General features: G+C 44.5%; 1 protein-coding gene across 1 annotated transcript; it reads left to right on the top strand.

Moving 5' to 3' along the window:
• Positions 1–656: 656 nt before the first annotated feature.
• On the top strand, positions 657–3,037 carry LOC100280092 (uncharacterized). Its single transcript, NM_001153030.1, is given in 6 exon segments — positions 657–981; positions 1,831–1,932; positions 2,071–2,146; positions 2,322–2,392; positions 2,487–2,572; positions 2,668–3,037. Coding segments are annotated over 6 exon segments (564 nt in total). The 5' UTR covers positions 657–810; the 3' UTR covers positions 2,726–3,037.
• Positions 3,038–18,636: the final 15,599 nt, after the last annotated feature.

Here is an 18,636-nt window from a genome sequence, read left to right as displayed (position 1 = left end):
GACTAAACTTTAGTATGAGACTTCTAGTCACCATGTTTGTCTCTTTAGGGACTAAATATGACTGAAGTTTAGTCACTCTGAACCAAACAGGCCCTAAGAGCAAATTTAATAATATAATCAACTGCTGGTTGTAAGCATTCTCGATGTCCACCTTTTAGTCTATGTGTATAGTTGTTAGCTCTTTACTATTAATGCATGGCCATTTGTCTCTCACAAAAAATCTTGGTTTTTGTATCAAGCCAGTTGTAACTTTACAGACCACTCCTTCTCTCTCCTCTTCTCTCTTAACACTTTACTTTTTACCCTCTTCTTTGATCTTCAAGTGCTAAAATTCAGCTAAAAATATACTGCTGAACTTTAACATCATATATCCAAACATGCCCTAAGTCAAAAAGATTATTGGACCAATACTCGCCTCGGCTGCTGCAGGGGAACTGAGGAAGAAGAACGTTGGTAATCCAATGGTAATTACTAGTCATCTATTACGGTGCTCTTGTAATTCAATGATAATTACTCACCTAATACGGTGTGGTCTTGTAATTCAATGGTAATTACTCACCTACTACGGTGCTACTAGTCCTGCCCAATAAAATGTTCTTATTAAATGTGCTGTCAGCAGCAGCACCTGCCCGGTCAGAATCATTGATTGATGTGTTTGTTGGATTAGTCAAGATCTCTCACTGATTCGCAGCATCCCCCTCTGTTTCTCCATGATCTGTTCCTTCTCCTGGCTGTTCTCCAGTTGACTTGCTCCATCGCCTCTCCACGACTAGAGGAGGGAGGAGGGGAGCTCTGATCGATTCACCCAAGATGTCTGAGGTGGTGGCGATGGCGGGGCAGGCCTACATGAAGCAGCTGCAGGCCCACCCGCTGCGCACCAAGGCTATCACCTCCGGCGTCCTGGCCGGCTGCAGCGACGCCGTCGCTCAGAAGATCTCCGGTGTTTCCAAGCTCCAACTCAGGAGGCTCCTCCTCATCGCGGTGCGCTATTCTTCCTTTCTTTTGCGTTTTAGGCGTTCTTGCTTTAGTTGATTTGAGTAACTGCTTGTCGCCTACCCGAAATTCAGACAGCTGGTGTTCTCACTCGATTCAGTAGTTTTTATCTGGATTTCGTTAATCGGCCATCAGGTCAATCGTTACCTTAAAAGGTTTGTTTCTTGGGTCCTGCTGTGCAGTTAGTGGAATTATGCCTAGCTGATGAGCAGCACGGTCAGAGTGGCTTCTCAACACAAAAATGCGTTTTTCTTTAGTTTGTTCCGGGCAGCCGAATGAAAACAATCGATGTAGCCCTGCTAGTGGGACGGGAATCCACACGATTGGTCATTGATGTAGACTGCAAATCAGAAAACAAGTTTAATACGTGAAATATATAGGCTGATATAAACGTCTACCGCATAGATCCACGGATCACCAACAACTAGACTGCCATTTTCACTCAGTCACAGACCTTGCTCGACCTCAGAGAATCAAGCTTAGTACAGTCTGTAGCTCAGCGACCCACGCAAATCTAGTATTTTTCTTGTGCAAAGGAAACTGTCATCTTATCCAAGTACTCTCTCCATCCCAAAAAAGACTGTCTAGATTCATAGCTAAACGACACTCCTTTCGGATGTGTGTGTGTGAGAGAGAGAGAATATGAGATCATATGTATGCATAAAAATTAACCTGCTGGTAAATTGGACAGCTCTCTGGCCACTAGTTCAATCAACTGGACCAAGTGCCAAAGAAATGTCATAATTTACATATTAGCAATTATGTTTGGATTTCAATACCCACACTTCTGATTCAGTGGTTCTTATTTTCATTTGTTGACTATGTGCAATGCAACAGCTATATGGATTTGCATACGCGGGACCGTTTGGACATTTCCTCCACAAGCTCATGGATAGGTTTTTCAAGGGAAAGAAAGGAAAAGAAACTACAGCCAAGAAGGTATGTAACTGCCTTTCTTTCCGGATGAACCATCAAGATTTCTCAAATGCAATTTCCTGTACCTTTTTACTCCAAGGTATGTAACCTGAGGACAATCATGACCAAGGTACCGCTTTTTTGCTCATTTGTCATGTGTAGGTCTTAGTAGAGCAGCTGACCGCATCTCCATGGAACAACATGATGTTTATGATGTATTTTGGTCTGGTGGTTGAAGGTATATATATAATCTCTACTGGAAAGTTCATTGTGTATCACAATAAAACATGTTTCTGTCCATTGTTCAAGTTTCCTTACAGACAACTGCATGTTGCGTCGCACAGTATACAAACAACTGGACATGTTTTGTGTTGTGAGAAATAATCAGTATTTGCAATTTGCATGAATTCCAGGGAGACCATTTGGACAAGTAAAGAACAAGGTGAAGAAGGATTATGCATCTGTCCAACTCACAGCTTGGAGGGTATGCTTTTTCTGTTGGGGAATCGATGCATCAATCCATGGTTTATTTTCTAGTGACTTTGGGGGTTTTTTTTGTTTTTTGTTTTTTTGTGCAGTTCTGGCCAATTGTAAGTTGGATCAACTATGAGTACATGCCACTCCAGCTCCGAGTTCTTTTCCACAGCTTTGTCGCCTCCTGCTGGTAACACCTACTATATGTTTAGCAGTTAGCATCTTGTCGTGCCGTTTTGGCTTGTGAGAATTATGCTTGACTTTTGTTTGAATTTTCTATTACAGGGCGGTGTTTTTGAACCTCAAGGCAGCAAGATCGATCGCAAATACTAAGAAGGCATAGAGGCAGCTATCTATACCAGGAGCGGAAGTCATGATTTGAGTTGAAAACCAGTATATATTCTAGACTTCCGTTGTAACACCTGAATTCTTTTCCAGCAGGAGAGGAACCGAGTCGTATTGTTTGCCATGAAAAGTTTGCTCCTTTTCATTTCCATAGCTGCTGTTCTCTCTTCATTTCGAAAAAAAATGTTGTTTGCTCGCCTCGTCGAAGTGATCACGTGTACTTCTAGTTCTAGTGGAACTTAGTTTGTGCAGAAAGAATATGTACTCGCTAACTTGTATCTAAAGCATATATGTTTTTCACATCGAATAACTGGATTGCATTCAGCCCGATTCAAATGCGATGGGAGGTACATGTACTTTAGAGTTGGAAGTTGAGTACTTCCTCCGCTAAAAAAAGATATAATTCTTGTATTTTTTTAAAAAATAGGTTTAACCCAATTTATATAAGAATACATTAAAATTTATGACATAAATTAATAATACCTTCGTTTTCAAATATTTATCGTTTCTTAGTTCATTTTTGAACTAAAACACGATAAATAAAAAAGAAAGGTGAGAGTATTATATTAGATTAATTACTTTCGAGATATCAATACGAATAACATGAACGAGGTGAACAATGCCGTTTTCTTTCAAACACGGATACTGGACTGATTCCCCTGCGGCGAGGGTGTGGCCCAGCAATTGAATGGCCGAGCAAAGCACGCTCGTTGTAGTGGCGTCGTCGCGTCTCCTCGATGCCCTCTCGTTTCCTCGGCGTGCTGCTGCCACTCGGCGATCCGATCATTCTCGAGCAAGGTCGGTGACCATGACTCGCTGCCGCCGCTGCCTCTTGCTCCTTGCCCCTTTTCTTGCCATGGTTGCTGTTGCTCCGGTAGGATCTTACTTAGGCTATCTGCAGCAACATCCTCTAAATTTAATCCTCTAAAAAATATTTTATGTTCTTTACAGACTACTCTAAAAGATTTTGTACTCTGTATTTTTACTCTCTCCAGCAACGTCCTCTATATCTCATCCTCTATATTAAATAATCAATTAAAATCGGTATGTCAACGTCACCTCCACGTGTGCCCCTTATTTGTCTGGAGCCTGAGAAGAGCTATAGAGGAGCCTCCAAATGTAGAGGTCCTGGCGAGACTCCTGTATTTTACAGGTTCATTTAGCGTTCCCTGCCGGAGGCAAAAAGGTGCAAGTGAAATACTATATTTAAAGTACCGGACCATTTACGGGTTGTTGCTGGAGTAAGCCTTACCTCTCCCTCTTTCCCATCCGATGTGTCTCCAGCTGTCGCTGACGGTGGTGCTCATCCCCTGTCGTGTCGTGTGGCAGGGGCAGGCGCAGAGTCATGGGGAAGCCTTCGCCGTCTTCATCGATGCCACGTCGCACCGTTAACTGCTCTACGTTGGTTTTGGGTGTTATAATACATCTGATTCATGATCATACTTTATCATTGTTACTGAATTATTTATTGTTTAATGATAAGATTATGGTGTTAATTGGAACATAGAGCTTAACTTGAGATGATAGTGCTATCATAAGGGTGGTATGGGACACCCTTGGCTGACTAATTAGAAAAGCTAGTGGAAGTCTACCATACTCGAAAGGGCAATAAAGGTACGATGAACAGTCGGTATAGGGAGGTTCTCGGGATCAATCATGCTGCGATGACTTTTTGGACGAGTGATTTCTATATCATCCTTCTTAAGAAATCATAGCGGGTTTTCTGAAACTAATGTAACTTTGTAAATGTCTCGTAGTGAATCACTAGCCATTCACCTCGGAAGTGTCTAAGAGCCTTGCAAACCCTAGCGGGACGGGATACACGACTTATGAGTAAAGCGTACAACCTCTGTTTTGTGTAAAATTGGTATATCAGCCGCGGTCAAGACTCTCACATGATTAATTTATGTAATTAAACTTAATCTGTCATTTGCATTGAATTGTAGGATTTATTATCAGTTGTGATCAATTACTTAAATGGGTTGGTATCTACTTATAATTAGTAAATGCTAATAAAATTTTGACCAACTTGTTAAAAGCAACGCTCAGCCTTAATCATTCTCTTGGTAAGCCTTACACTTCACATGAGCCCTCACTGTAAGTGAGCTCATCCACATTATTCCCCACAACTTGTTGAGCATTGAACGTATGTAAGTTCACCCTTGTTGTACTCACCCCCACCCCGAGATCAAGAACAAGTAGTGCAGGATGAGGAGCATCAAGAATGTCACGATGAGTTCGTGAGAGGTCTAGGTCGTCATCTCCTAGTCAACTATGGTTGTCGAGGATCGTTGTCGTCATATGATGTAATTATTTAGCTATTTTGTACAGAACCCCTATTATATAATAAAGATGTGACATTGATTTCTGTACCATGAGTCATCATATGTGTGAGACTTGATCCTAGCACACATTTAATTCGTGCCTGGGTTTGCCCTTAAATTAGGGTATGACAGGAGATAGTGTGGCGTACCATGCAAATGTAGTCCTTGTTAGGGACAACGAGAATAAACGAACGTGGAACGCCTCTGTGTCGGTCAATTCTCCTAATTGTGCTAGGAACTGGCTTATGTGCTCGTGCGTGCTCTTATCTTGGTCACCCGAAAATTTTGTGAATTTGGGTATCCTTGTTCCCTAGGGTATGCGTGATAATCAAATCAGCTATTATAGGGTTTTCGATATGCTGCCCCCTAGGGGTCATGCTAACTCCGAGCTTATCTCGTAACGTCCTAGCTATCTCCTCCTTTATTATGTCAATAGCGGTTGGTGGTAGTCCATCGGCCCTCTGGTCCAGCATAGGTTTGAGTGTTTGAATATTATGTTATCTCCCCATCCACTAGCTTGGGTTCTGTGGGGCATTAATGGTTGCCCTAGGTGGCTCATATGGCTGGTCTTCCCTTTCCGGCCTTCTAGGGGCGAAAAGTACTTGCCCACGTGTCTGGGATGTCATATTACGGTTTTGGGGTGCTGACGCGTTGTAGGATGTAGCGGGAGGTTTGGTTGGGATAGATGTATAGATGGGTGAAAGGGAAATAGGCTTACACCTTTTCCTATATGATTTTTGGTGGTTGAATTGCCCAACACAAATTAATTGGACTAACTAGTTTGCTCTAGATTATAAGTTTTATAGGTGCCAAAGGTTCACAACAAACCAATAAAAAGACCAAGAAAGGGTTCAAATAAAAAGAGCAAAAGACTACCGAAGTGTGACTTGGTCTGGCGCACCGGACAGTGTCTGGTGCACCAGGGAACCCGACTCCGAACATGCCACCTTCGGGAATTCTAGGAGCCTCTCCGCTATAATTCACCGGACTGTCCGGTGTGCCAGCGGAGTAACGGCTATACAGCGCCAACGATCGTTTGCAACGGAACAGTAAAAGTGAATAGTGCGCGCCTGCACGCGCAGAAGTCAGAGCAGCGCCAGAAGGCGCACCGGACAGTGAATAGTGACTGTCCGGTGCACCACCGGACTGTCTGGTGGCCCACCTGTCAGAAGCTCCAACGGTCAGAACCCAACGGCCGGGTGACGTCGCTAGCGCACCGAACAGTGTCCGGTGGCCCACCGGACTGTCCGGTGCGCCATGCGACAGAAGCCCTCACGAACGGTCACTTTGGTGGTTGGGGCTATAAATACCCCCAACCACCCACCATTCATTGCATCCAAGTTTTCAGCCATCAAACCACATACAAGAGCGCTAGACTTCATTCAAAGACACAATCAAAGAGATCAAATCCTCTCCCAAGTCCGTAATCACTCCAACCAAATTAGTGACTAGAGAGAGAGACATTTGTGTTCATTTGAGCTCTTGCGCTTGGATTGCTTTTCTTCTTCCTTCTTTCTTGTGTTCAACTCACTTGTAATCAAAACAAGAGACACCAAGTTGTGGTGGTCCTTGTAGTGGACTTAGTGTCCCATTTGATTGAAGAGAAAGGCTCACTCGGTCTAGGTGACCGTTTGAGAGGGAAAGGATTGAAAGAGACCCGGTCTTTGTGACCACCTCAACGGGGAGTAGGTTTGCAAGAACCGAACCTCGGTAAAACAAATCACCGTGTCATCCGCCTTATTTGCTTGTGATTTGTTTTTGCCCTCTCTTTCGGACTCAATTATATTTCTAACGCTAACCCTGTCTTGTAGTTGTGCTTAAACTTTGTAAATTTCAGATTTGCTTATTCACCCCCCTCTAGGCGACTTTCAATTGGTATGAGAACCGGTGCTTCATTAGAGTCTAACCGCTCGAAGTGATGTCGGGAGATCACGCCAAGAAGGAGATGGTGATCGGCGGGAACAAGCCTACAAGCCCCGCCAAGGCTACAAGCCACGGGAAGGCTCCATCAAAGGAGTCCGGCAACAAAAAGAAGGAAGGATCCCCCTCGCGCATTAGGACGCACAAGGATGGCGAAAAGAAGAAGAAAATGCAGAAAGTGGTCTACTACGAGACCGACTCTTCATCGCCATCTACATCGGGATCCGACGTCGCGTCCGTCACTTCTAAGTGCCAAGAGCGCAAGAAGTATAGTAAGATCCCCCTACGCTAACCTCGCATTCCTAGATATACTCCATTACTTTCGGTCCCATTAGGCAAACCACCAACATTTGACGGTGAAGATTATTCTAGGTGGAGTGATATGATGAGATATCACCTAACCTCACTCCACAAAAGCATATGGGATGTTGTTGAGTTTGGAGTATAGGTACCATCCGTAGGGAATGAAGATTATGATGAAGACGAGGTGGCCCAAATCGAGCACTTCAACTCTCAAGCAACTACTATACTCCTCACCTCTCTAAGTCGAGAGGAGTATAATAAGGTGCAAGGGTTGAAGAGCGCCAAAGAGATTTGGGACGTACTCAAGACCGCGCATGAAGGAGATGAGGTGACCAAAATCACCAAGCGGAAAATGATCGAGGGGGAGTTCGGTCGCTTTATACTCAACCAAGGAGAAGACCCGCAAGCTATGTACAATCGGCTAAAAACCTTGGTGAACCAAGTGCGCAACCTCGGGAGCTCTAAGTGGGATGACCATGAAATGGTCAATGTTATTCTAGGATCACTTGTATTTCTTAACCCAACTCAAGTACAATTAATTCATGGTGATCCTAGATATAAGCTAATGTCTCCCGAGGAAGTTATAGGAAAATTTGTGAGCTTTGAATTGATGATCAAAGGCTCCAAGAAGATCATCGAGCAAAGCGCCACCTCAACACCCAAGGTGCAACCCATCGCCTTCAAAGCGACGAAGGAGAAGAAGGAAGAGTCTACATCGAGTAGGCTTCCCATCGACGCCTCCAAGCTCGACAACGAGGAAATGGCGCTCATCATCAAGAGCTTCCGCCAAATCCTCAAGCAAAGGAGGTGGAAGGATTACAAACCCCGCTCCAAGAAGGTTTGCTACAAATGTGGTAAGCCCGGTCACTTTATAGCAAAATGTCCTATTTCTAGTGACAGTGACAGGGGCGACGACAAGAAGGGAAAGAGAAGAGTGAGAGCACCTAGAGGGGGGGGTGAATAGGTGATCCTGTAAAAGTTCAAAACTTAAGCCACAAAAACTTGTTAAGGGTTAGCACAAGTATGGCCAAGTGGCTAGAGAGAACTCAAAACACGATAACCACAAGAAAGCAATCACAGAGTTGACACGGTGGTTATCCCGTGGTTCGGCCAAGTACAAAACTTGCCTACTCCACGTTGTGGCGTCCCAACGGACGAGAGTTGCACTCAACTCCTCTCAAGTGATCCAATGATCAACTTGAATACCACGGTGTTTTTCTTTCCTTTGATCTTTTCCCGTTTGCGAGGAATCTCCACAACTTGGAGTCTCTCGCCCTTACAATTGAGTTCACAAAGAATACGGAGTAAGGTGGGAATGAGCAACGCACACAAGACTCGAAAATCAGAGCAACAACACGCACACAAGTCGCAACAAGAGCTCGCAACGCAACACAAAGAGTTCACAACTCCACAAGAGCTCTATATGCTATCACAATGAAACGAATGCGTGAGATTGATGTCTTGGTGCTTAGAAGAGTTGTAGGAATGCTTGGTATGCTCCTCCATGCGCCTAGGGGTCCCTTTTATAGCCCCAAGGCAGCTAGGAGCCGTTGGGAACAAATCTGGAAAGCCATCTTTGCCTTCTGTCTCGTGGCGCACCGGACAGTCCGGTGCACACCGGACACTGTCCGGTGCCCGATTTGTTTCCATAAAAAGCGAAGCCAACCGTTGCCGACCATTGCAGATCTGGCGCACCGGACAGTCCGGTGCACACCGGACAGTCCGGTGCTTCCTTCCGACCGTTGGCTCGGCCACGTGTCGCGCGCCGATCGCGCGGCCGACCGTTGGCCCGGCCGACCGTTGGCTCACCGGACAGTCCGGTGCACACCGGACAGTCCGGTGAATTTTAGCCGAAGTCGCCGGAGAAAAACCCGAGAGCGGCCTCTTCGGCCGAGGCAGCCTGGCGCACCGGACACTGTCCGGTGCACCACCGGACACTGTCCGGTGCACCACCGGACAGTCCGGTGCCCCAGACCGAAGCAGCCCCTTGGCTGTACACAGCCAAGTCTTCTCTTCTCTTCTTCTATCTGTTTCTAACACTTAGACAAATATATTAGTACACAAAACCAATGTACTAAGGCTTAGAAACATACCTTAACTTGTGATTTGCACTTTGATCATTCTTGGGCATATTTTCACATTTAAGCACTTGTGTTTGCACTCAATCACCAAAATACTTAGAAATGGCCCAAAGGCACATTTCCCTTTCAATCTCCCCCTTTTTGGTGATTTATGCCAACACAATATAAAGCAACTAGAACAAGTGCAAAATCACTTTAAATAAAAACTCAAATTGGTTTTATTCAATTTTGGCATATATGGATCATCCTTTGCCACCACTTGGTTTGTTTTTGCAAATCAAACTCAAATCTCTATCTCTAAGTCAAACACACATGTTGAAGTATAAAGAGAGTCATTCCAAAAGAGATTGATCACAGATTTCAAAAACTCCCCCTATTTCCCATAATCAATACTTCTCCCCACAAGAAGCCAACTTTTGACAAGAGAGACAATAAAAGCTTTTGACACAACAAAAACTCTATTCTACTATTTTCAAAATCTCTCAAGTGGTAGCTGATCCATTTATCGCTTTGGCCTTTATTTTCTCCCCCTTTGGCATCAAGCACCAAAACGGGATCAATCTTGGCCTTTTAACCCCATTGCCTCACCAAAGTCTTCAATTAAGAGCAAATGGCAATAAGATTTCATGAGATGAACTTGGAATTAGTTACCCTCTCATCGGAGTGCAGTGGAAGTCTTTCATGGTCCAAGTCCACCTTTTCCCTTTCAATCCTCCTTCGAGACTAAATCAAGCAAACTCAAGCAAATGGTTAGTCTCAAAGGGTCAAGTTGTAACACATCTCCCCCTAAACATGTGCATCACTTTGCAACGGACTTGTGAGGTCCAGGGAGTGTTGGTACAACTTGAGCACCACAATAAGCAACAAAATGCAGAATGAACCTGATCAAATGCATAAACACATGTATGCTACAATTCAATCCAAGTTCCGCGAATCTAAGACATTTAGCTCACTACGCAGCCTGCAAAAGGTCTTCTCATCTAGAGGCTTGGTAAAGATATCGGCTAGCTGGTTCTCGGTGCTAACATGAAACACTTCGATATCTCCCTTTTGCTGGTGGTCTCTCAAAAAGTGATGCCGGATGTCTATGTGCTTTGTGCGGCTGTGTTCAACAGGATTTTCCGCCATGCGGATAGCACTCTCATTGTCACATAGGAGTGGGACTTTGCTCAGATTGTAGCCAAAGTCCCTGAGGGTTTGCCTCATCCAAAGTAGTTGCGCGCAACACTGTCCTGCGGCAACATACTCGGCCTCAGCGGTGGATAGGGCAACGGAGGTTTGTTTCTTAGAGTTCCATGACACCAGGGACCTTCCTAAGAATTGGCACGTCCCCGATGTACTCTTCCTATCGACCTTACATCCAGCATAGTCGGAGTCTGAGTATCCAACTAAGTCAAAGGTAGACCCCTTTGGATACCAGAGTCCGAAGCAAGGCGTAGCAACTAAATATCTAAGAATTCGCTTCACCGCCACTAAGTGACATTCCTTAGGATCGGATTGAAATCTAGCACACATGCATACGCTAAGCATAATATCCGGTCTACTAGCACATAAGTAAAGCAAAGAACCTATCATTGACCGGTATGCTTTTTGATCAACGGACTTACCTCCTTTGTTGAGGTCAGTGTGTCCGTCGGTCCCCATCGGAGTCTTTGCGGGCTTGGCGTCCTTCATCCCAAACCGCTTTAGCAGATCTTGCGTGTACTTCGTTTGGGAGATGAAGGTGCCGTCCTTGAGTTGCTTCACTTGGAACCCAAGGAAGTAGTTCAACTCGCCCATCATCGACATCTCGAATTTCTGCGTCATCACCCTGCTAAACTCTTCACAAGACTTTTGGTTAGTAGAACCAAATATTATGTCATCGACATAAATTTGGCACACAAACAAATCACCATCACATGTCTTTGTAAAAAGAGTTGGATCGGCTTTCCCAACCTTGAAAGCATTAGCAATTAAAAAGTCTCTAAGGCATTCATACCATGCTCTTGGGGCTTGCTTAAGTCCATAGAGCGCCTTAGAGAGCTTACACACATGGTCGGGGTACCGTTCATCCTCGAAGCCAGGGGGTTGCTCCACGTACACCTCCTCCTTGATTGGCCCGTTGAGGAAAGCGCTCTTCACATCCATTTGAAACAACCTGAAAGAATGGTGAGCGGCATATGCTAGCAAGATTCGAATTGACTCTAGCCTAGCCACAGGAGCAAAGGTCTCCTCGAAATCCAAACCTGCGACTTGGGCATAACCTTTTGCCACAAGTCGAGCCTTGTTCCTCGTCACCACCCCGTGCTCGTCCTGTTTGTTGCGGAACACCCACTTGGTTCCCACAACATTTTGCTTCGGACGAGGCACCAGTGTCCAAACTTCATTGCGCTTGAAGTTGTTTAACTCCTCTTGCATGGCCAACACCCAGTCTGGATCTAGCAAGGCCTCTTCTACCCTGAAAGGCTCAATAGAAGAGACAAAGGAGTAATGCTCACAAAAATTAACTAATCGAGATCGAGTAGTTACTCCCTTGCTAATGTCACCCAGAATTTGGTCAACGGGATGATCCCTTTGAATCATCGCTCGAACTTGGGTTGGAGGTGCCGGTTGCGCTTCTTCCTCCATTACGTTATCATCTTGTGCTCCCCCTTGATCACACGCCTCCTTATGATGAACCTGTTCATCGTCTTGAGTCGGGGGATGCACCATAATTGAGGAAGAGGGTTGATCTTGCTCATCTTGTTCCTGTGGCCGCACTTCTCCAATCGCCATGGTTCGTATAGCGGCTGTCGGAACATCTTCTTCATCTACATCATCACAATCAATAACTTGCTCTCTTGAAGAGCCATTAGTCTCATCAAATACAACGTCGCTAGAGACTTCAACCAAACCCGATGATTTGTTGAAGACTCTATACGCCTTTGTATTTGAGTCATAACCTAACAAAAACCCTTCTACAGCTTTGGGAGCAAACTTAGAATTTCTACCCTTCTTTACTAGAATGTAGCATTTACTCCCAAATACACGAAAGTACGATACATTGGGTTTGTTACCGGTTAGTAGCTCATATGACGTCTTCTTGAGGAGGCGATGAAGGTAGACCCTGTTGATGGCGTGGCAAGCCGTGTTCACGGCTTCCGTCCAAAAGCACTCGGGGGTCTTGAACTCTCCTAGCATCGTCCTCGCCATGTCGATGAGCGTCCTGTTCTTCCTCTCTACCACACCATTTTGCTGTGGTGTGTAGGGAGCGGAGAACTCGTGCTTGATCCCTTCTTCTTCAAGGAACTCCTCCACTTGAAGGTTCTTGAACTCGGACCCGTTGTCGCTTCTTATCTTTTTCACTTTGAGCTCAAACTCATTTTGAGCTCTCCTGAGGAAGCGTTTGAGAGTCCCTTGGGTTTCGGATTTTTCCTGCAAAAAGAACACCCAAGTGAAGCGGGAAAAGTCATCAACAATAACTAAACCATACTTACTTCCTCCTATGCTCAGATAGGCGACAGGTCCGAAGAGGTCCATATGCAGCAGCTCCAGGGGTCTTGAAGTGGTCATCACGTTCTTGCTGTGATGTGCTCCTCCCACTTGTTTACCTGCTTGACAAGCTGCACAAGGTCTATCTTTTTCGAAATGCACGTTAGTCAAACCTATCACGTGTTCTCCCTTTAGAAGCTTGTGAAGGTTCTTCATCCCCACATGTGCTAAGCGGCGATGCCACAGCCAGCCCATGCTAGTCTTAGCTATTAAGCATGCATCTAGACCGGCCTCTTCTTTTGCAAAATCAACTAAATAAAGTTTGCCGTCTAATACACCCTTAAAAGCTAATGAACCATCGCTTCTTCTAAAGACAGACACATCTATATTTGTAAATAGACAATTATATCCCATATGACATAATTGACTCACAGATAGCAGATTGTATCCAAGACTCTCTACTAAAAATACATTAGAGATAGAATGCTCATTAGAAATCGCAATTTTACCTAAACCTTTTACCTTGCCTTGATTCCCATCACCGAATACAATTGAATCTTGGGAATCTTTATTCTTGACGTAGGAGGTGAACATCTTCTTCTCCCCCGTCATATGGTTTGTGCATCCGCTGTCGATAATCCAGCTTGAACCCCCGGATGCATAAACCTGCAAGGCAAATTTAGGCTTGGGACTTAGGTACCCAACTCTTGTTGGGTCCTACAAGGTTAGTCACAATTTCCTTAGGGACCCAAATGCAAGTTTTATCACCTTTGCATTTTGCCCCTAACTTCCTAGCAATTACTTTTCTATCCTTTCTACAAATTGCAAATGAAGCATTCAAAGCACAATAAATTGTAGAGGGTTCATTCACTACTTTTCTATGAACATTTGCAACATTTCTTTTAGAAACAACATTTCTCCTAGTAACATTTCTATTATACACATAAGAAGAACTAGGAGCACACATGGCATGAGAATCATAAACATATGAATCAAAAGCATCATAACTTCTATTTCTAGTTTGTCTTTTATCATGATACAAAAAGGCATGGTTCCTTTTAGCACTAGTAGCCATAGGGGCCTTCCCTTTCTCCTTGGCGGGAATGGGAGCCTTATGACTTGTTAAGTTCTTGGCTTCCCTCTTGAAGCCAAGTCCATCCTTAATTGAGGGGTGTCTACCAACCGTGTAGGCATCCCTAGCAAATTTTAGTTTTTCAAAATCACTTTTGCTAGTCTTAAGTCGAGCATTAAGACTAGCTACTTCATCACTCAATTTTGAAATGGAAACTAAGTGTTCACTACAGGCATTAATATCAACATCCTTACACCTAGTGCAAATTTCAACATGTTCAACACAAGAGTTGGATTTATTTGCTACTTCTAATTTAGCATTTAAATCATTGTTGACACCTTTCAAAGTAGAAATGGTTTCATGACAAGTAGATAGTTCAAAAGAAAGCATTTCATTTCTTTTAACCTCTAAAGCATAGGATTTTTGTGCCTCAACAAATTTATCATGCTCTTCATACAACAAATCCTCTTGCTTTTCTAAAAGTATATTCTTTTCATTCAAGGCATCAATTAATTCATTAATTTTGTCTATCTTAGATCTATCTAAGCCCTTGAACAAACATGAATAATCTACTTCATCCTCATCACTAGATTCGTCCTCACTTGAAGAAGCATAGGTAGAGTTGCGAGTACATACCTTCTTCTCCCTTGCCATAAGGCATGTGTGACGCTCGTTGGGGAAGAGGGTTGATTTGTTGAAGGCGGTGGCGGCGAGTCCTTCATTGTCGGAGTCGGATGAGGAGCAATCCGAGTCCCACTCCTTGCCTAGATGCGCCTCACCCTTTGCCTTCTTATAATGCTTCTTCTTTTCCCTCTTGTTTCCCTTTTCCTGGTCACTTTCATTATCAGGACAGTTAGCAATAAAATGACCAAGCTTACCGCATTTGAAGCATGATCGCTTCCCCTTGGTCTTAGTCTTGCTCGGCTGTCCATTGCGACCCTTTAGCACCGTCTTGAAGCGCTTAATGATGAGAGCCATTTCTTCATCATTAAGCCCGGCCGCCTCAATTTGCGCCACCTTGCTTGGTAGTGCCTCCTTGCTCCTCGATGCCTTGAGAGCAATGGGTTGAGGCTCGTGGATTGGACCGTTCAACGCGTCATCGACGTACCTTGCCTCCTTGATCATCATCCGCCCGCTCACGAATTTTCCAAGTACTTCTTCGGGCGTCATCATCGTGTACCTGGGGTTCTCACGAATATTGTTCACGAGATGAGGATCAAGAACGGTAAATGACCTGAGCATTAGGCGGACGACGTCGTGATCCGTCCAACGCGTGCTTCCGTAGCTCCTTATCTTGTTGATAAGGGTCTTGAGCCGGTTGTAAGTTTGAGTTGGCTCTTCTCCCCTTATCATGGCGAATCGTCCAAGCTCGCCCTCCACCAACTCCATCTTGGTGAGCATGGTGATGTCGTTCCCCTCGTGAGAGATCTTGAGGGTGTCCCATATCTGCTTGGCATTGTCCAAGCCGCTCACCTTATTGTACTCTTCCCTGCACAAAGATGCTAAGAGAACAGTAGTAGCTTGTGCATTTTTATGAATTTGTTCATTGATAAACATAGGGCTATCCGAGCTATCGAATTTCATTCCATTCTCTACAATCTCCCATATGCTTGGATGGAGAGAGAATAAATGACTACGCATTTTGTGACTCCAAAATCCGTAGTCCTCCCCATCAAAATGTGGAGGTTTACCAAGAGGAATGGAAAGCAAATGCGAATTCGAACTATGTGGAATACGAGAATAATCAAATGAAAAGTTCGAATTAACCGGTTTCCTTTGTTTGTCGTGGTCGTCGTTCTTTTGGGAAGAAGAGGACTCATCGCTGTCGTAGTAGACGATCTCCTTGATGCGTCTTGTCTTCTTCTTCTTCCCATCTCTTCGCTTGTGGCCCGAGCCCGAGTCATTGGACTTGTCATCCCTTGGCTCGTTGACGAAGGACTCCTTCTCCTTGTCGTTTATCACAATTCCCTTCCCCTTAGGATCCATCTCTTCGGGCGGTTAGTCCCTTTCTTGAAGAGAATGGCTCTGATACCAATTGAGAGCACCTAGAGGGGGGGGGGTGAATAGGTGATCCTGTAAAAGTTCAAAACTTAAGCCACAAAAACTTGTTAAGGGTTAGCACAAGTATGGCCAAGTGGCTAGAGAGAACTCAAAACACGATAACCACAAGAAAGCAATCACAGAGTTGACACGGTGGTTATCCCGTGGTTCGGCCAAGTACAAAACTTGCCTACTCCACGTTGTGGCGTCCCAATGGACGAGAGTTGCACTCAACTCCTCTCAAGTGATCCAATGATCAACTTGAATACCACGGTGTTTTTCTTTCCTTTGATCTTTTCCCGTTTGCGAGGAATCTCCACAACTTGGAGTCTCTCGCCCTTACAATTGAGTTCACAAAGAATACGGAGTAAGGTGGGAATGAGCAACGCACACAAGACTCGAAAATCAGAGCAACAACACGCACACAAGTCGCAACAAGAGCTCGCAACGCAACACAAAGAGTTCACAACTCCACAAGAGCTCTATATGCTATCACAATGAAACGAATGCGTGAGATTGATGTCTTGGTGCTTAGAAGAGTTGTAGGAATGCTTGGTATGCTCCTCCATGCGCCTAGGGGTCCCTTTTATAGCCCCAAGGCAGCTAGGAGCCGTTGGGAACAAATCTGGAAAGCCATCTTTGCCTTCTGTCTCGTGGCGCACCGGACAGTCCGGTGCACACCGGACACTGTCCGGTGCCCGATTTGTTTCCATAAAAAGCGAAGCCAACCGTTGCCGACCATTGCAGATCTGGCGCACCGGACAGTCCGGTGCACACCGGACAGTCCGGTGCTTCCTTCCGACCGTTGGCTCGGCCACGTGTCGCGCGCCGATCGTGCGGCCGACCGTTGGCCCGGCCGACCGTTGGCTCACCGGACAGTCCGGTGCACACCGGACAGTCCGGTGAATTTTAGCCGAAGTCGCCGGAGAAAAACCCGAGAGCGGCCTCTTCGGCCGAGGCAGCCTGGCGCACCGGACACTGTCCGGTGCACCACCGGACACTGTCCGGTGCACCACCGGACAGTCCGGTGCCCCAGACCGAAGCAGCCCCTTGGCTGTACACAGCCAAGTCTTCTCTTCTCTTCTTCTATCTGTTTCTAACACTTAGACAAATATATTAGTACACAAAACCAATGTACTAAGGCTTAGAAACATACCTTAACTTGTGATTTGCACTTTGATCATTCTTGGGCATATTTTCACATTTAAGCACTTGTGTTTGCACTCAATCACCAAAATACTTAGAAATGGCCCAAAGGCACATTTCCCTTTCAAAGAGAAAAGAAGAGGTACTACAAGAAGAAGGGCGGCGATGCCCATGTTTGCCGGGAGTGGGACTCTGACGAGAGCTCCACCGACTCCTTCTCCGACAAGGACGCCGCAAACATCGCCGTCACCAAAGGGCTTATCTTCCCCAACATCGGCCACAAGTGCCTCATGGAAAAGGACGGCAAGAAGAAGGTACAATCAAGATCCTCCACTAAGTATGCAACTTCCAGTGATGAGGATAATTCTAGTGATGATGAGGATAACTTGCTTACTCTTTTTGCCAATCTTAACATGCAACAAAAAGAGAAATTAAATGAATTGATTAGTGCTATTCATGAGAAGGATGAACTCTTGGATAGCCAAGAGGATTTCCTTATTAAGGAAAACAAAAAAGCATGTTAAGACTAAAAATGCTTATGCTCAGGAAGTAGAAAAATGTGAAAAATTGTCTAGTGAGCTAAGCACTTGCCATGATGTTATTTCCAACCTTAGAAATGAAAATGCCAAACTAATTGCTAAGGTTGAGAAGTTAGATATTTGTGATGATTCAATTGTTAGTCTTAGAAATGATAATGCTAGTTTGATTACTAAGATTAACAATTTGAATGCATCGCTTACTAGCCTTAAAATTGAGAATGAAAAATTAATTGCTAAGGCTAAAGATTTAAATGTTTGCAATGCTTCTATTTCCAATCTTAGAGATGAGAATGCTATTTTACATACTAAGATTGTTGAATTAAATACTTGCAAACCCTCTACATCTACCGTTGAGCATGTTACTATTTGCACTAGATGTAAAGACATTAATGTTGACACTATTCATGATCACCTAGCTTTAATTAAACAACAAAATGATCACATAGCTCAACTTAGTGCCAAAATTAATGAGCATGACTTAGAAAATGAAAAATTTAAATTTGCAAGAAGCATGCTCTATAGTGGGAGACGCCCTGGCATTAAGGATGGCATTGGCTTCCAACAGGGAGGCAATGTCAAACTTAATGCCCCTAAAAAATTGTCCAACTTTGTTAAGGGCAAGGCTCCCATGGTTCAGGATAACGAGGGTTACATTTTATACCCTGCCAGTTATCCCGAGCACAAAATTAGGAGATATCATTCTAGGAAGTCTCACTCTGGCTCTCATCATGCTTTTATTTATAAGAGTGAGGCATCTAGTTCTAGGCAATCAACCTGTGTTAAATTGCCTAAGAAGAAAACTCCTATTGCATCACATGAACATAACATTTCATTTAAAACTTTTGATGCATCTTATGTGCTTACTAACAAATCAGGCAAAGTAGTTGCCAAATATGTTGGGGGCAAACACAAGGGGTCAAAGACTTGTGTTTGGGTACCCAAGGTGCTTGTTTCTAATGTCAAAGGACCCAAGACCATTTGGGTACCTAAGAACAAGGCCTAAATTTGTTTTATAGGTTTATGCATCCGGGGGC

Source organism: Zea mays, chromosome 4, assembly GCF_902167145.1.
Source record: "Zea mays cultivar B73 chromosome 4, Zm-B73-REFERENCE-NAM-5.0, whole genome shotgun sequence".
Taxonomy (NCBI): Eukaryota; Viridiplantae; Streptophyta; class Magnoliopsida; order Poales; family Poaceae; genus Zea; species Zea mays.
This window is presented reverse-complemented; position numbering and strand designations above follow the sequence as displayed.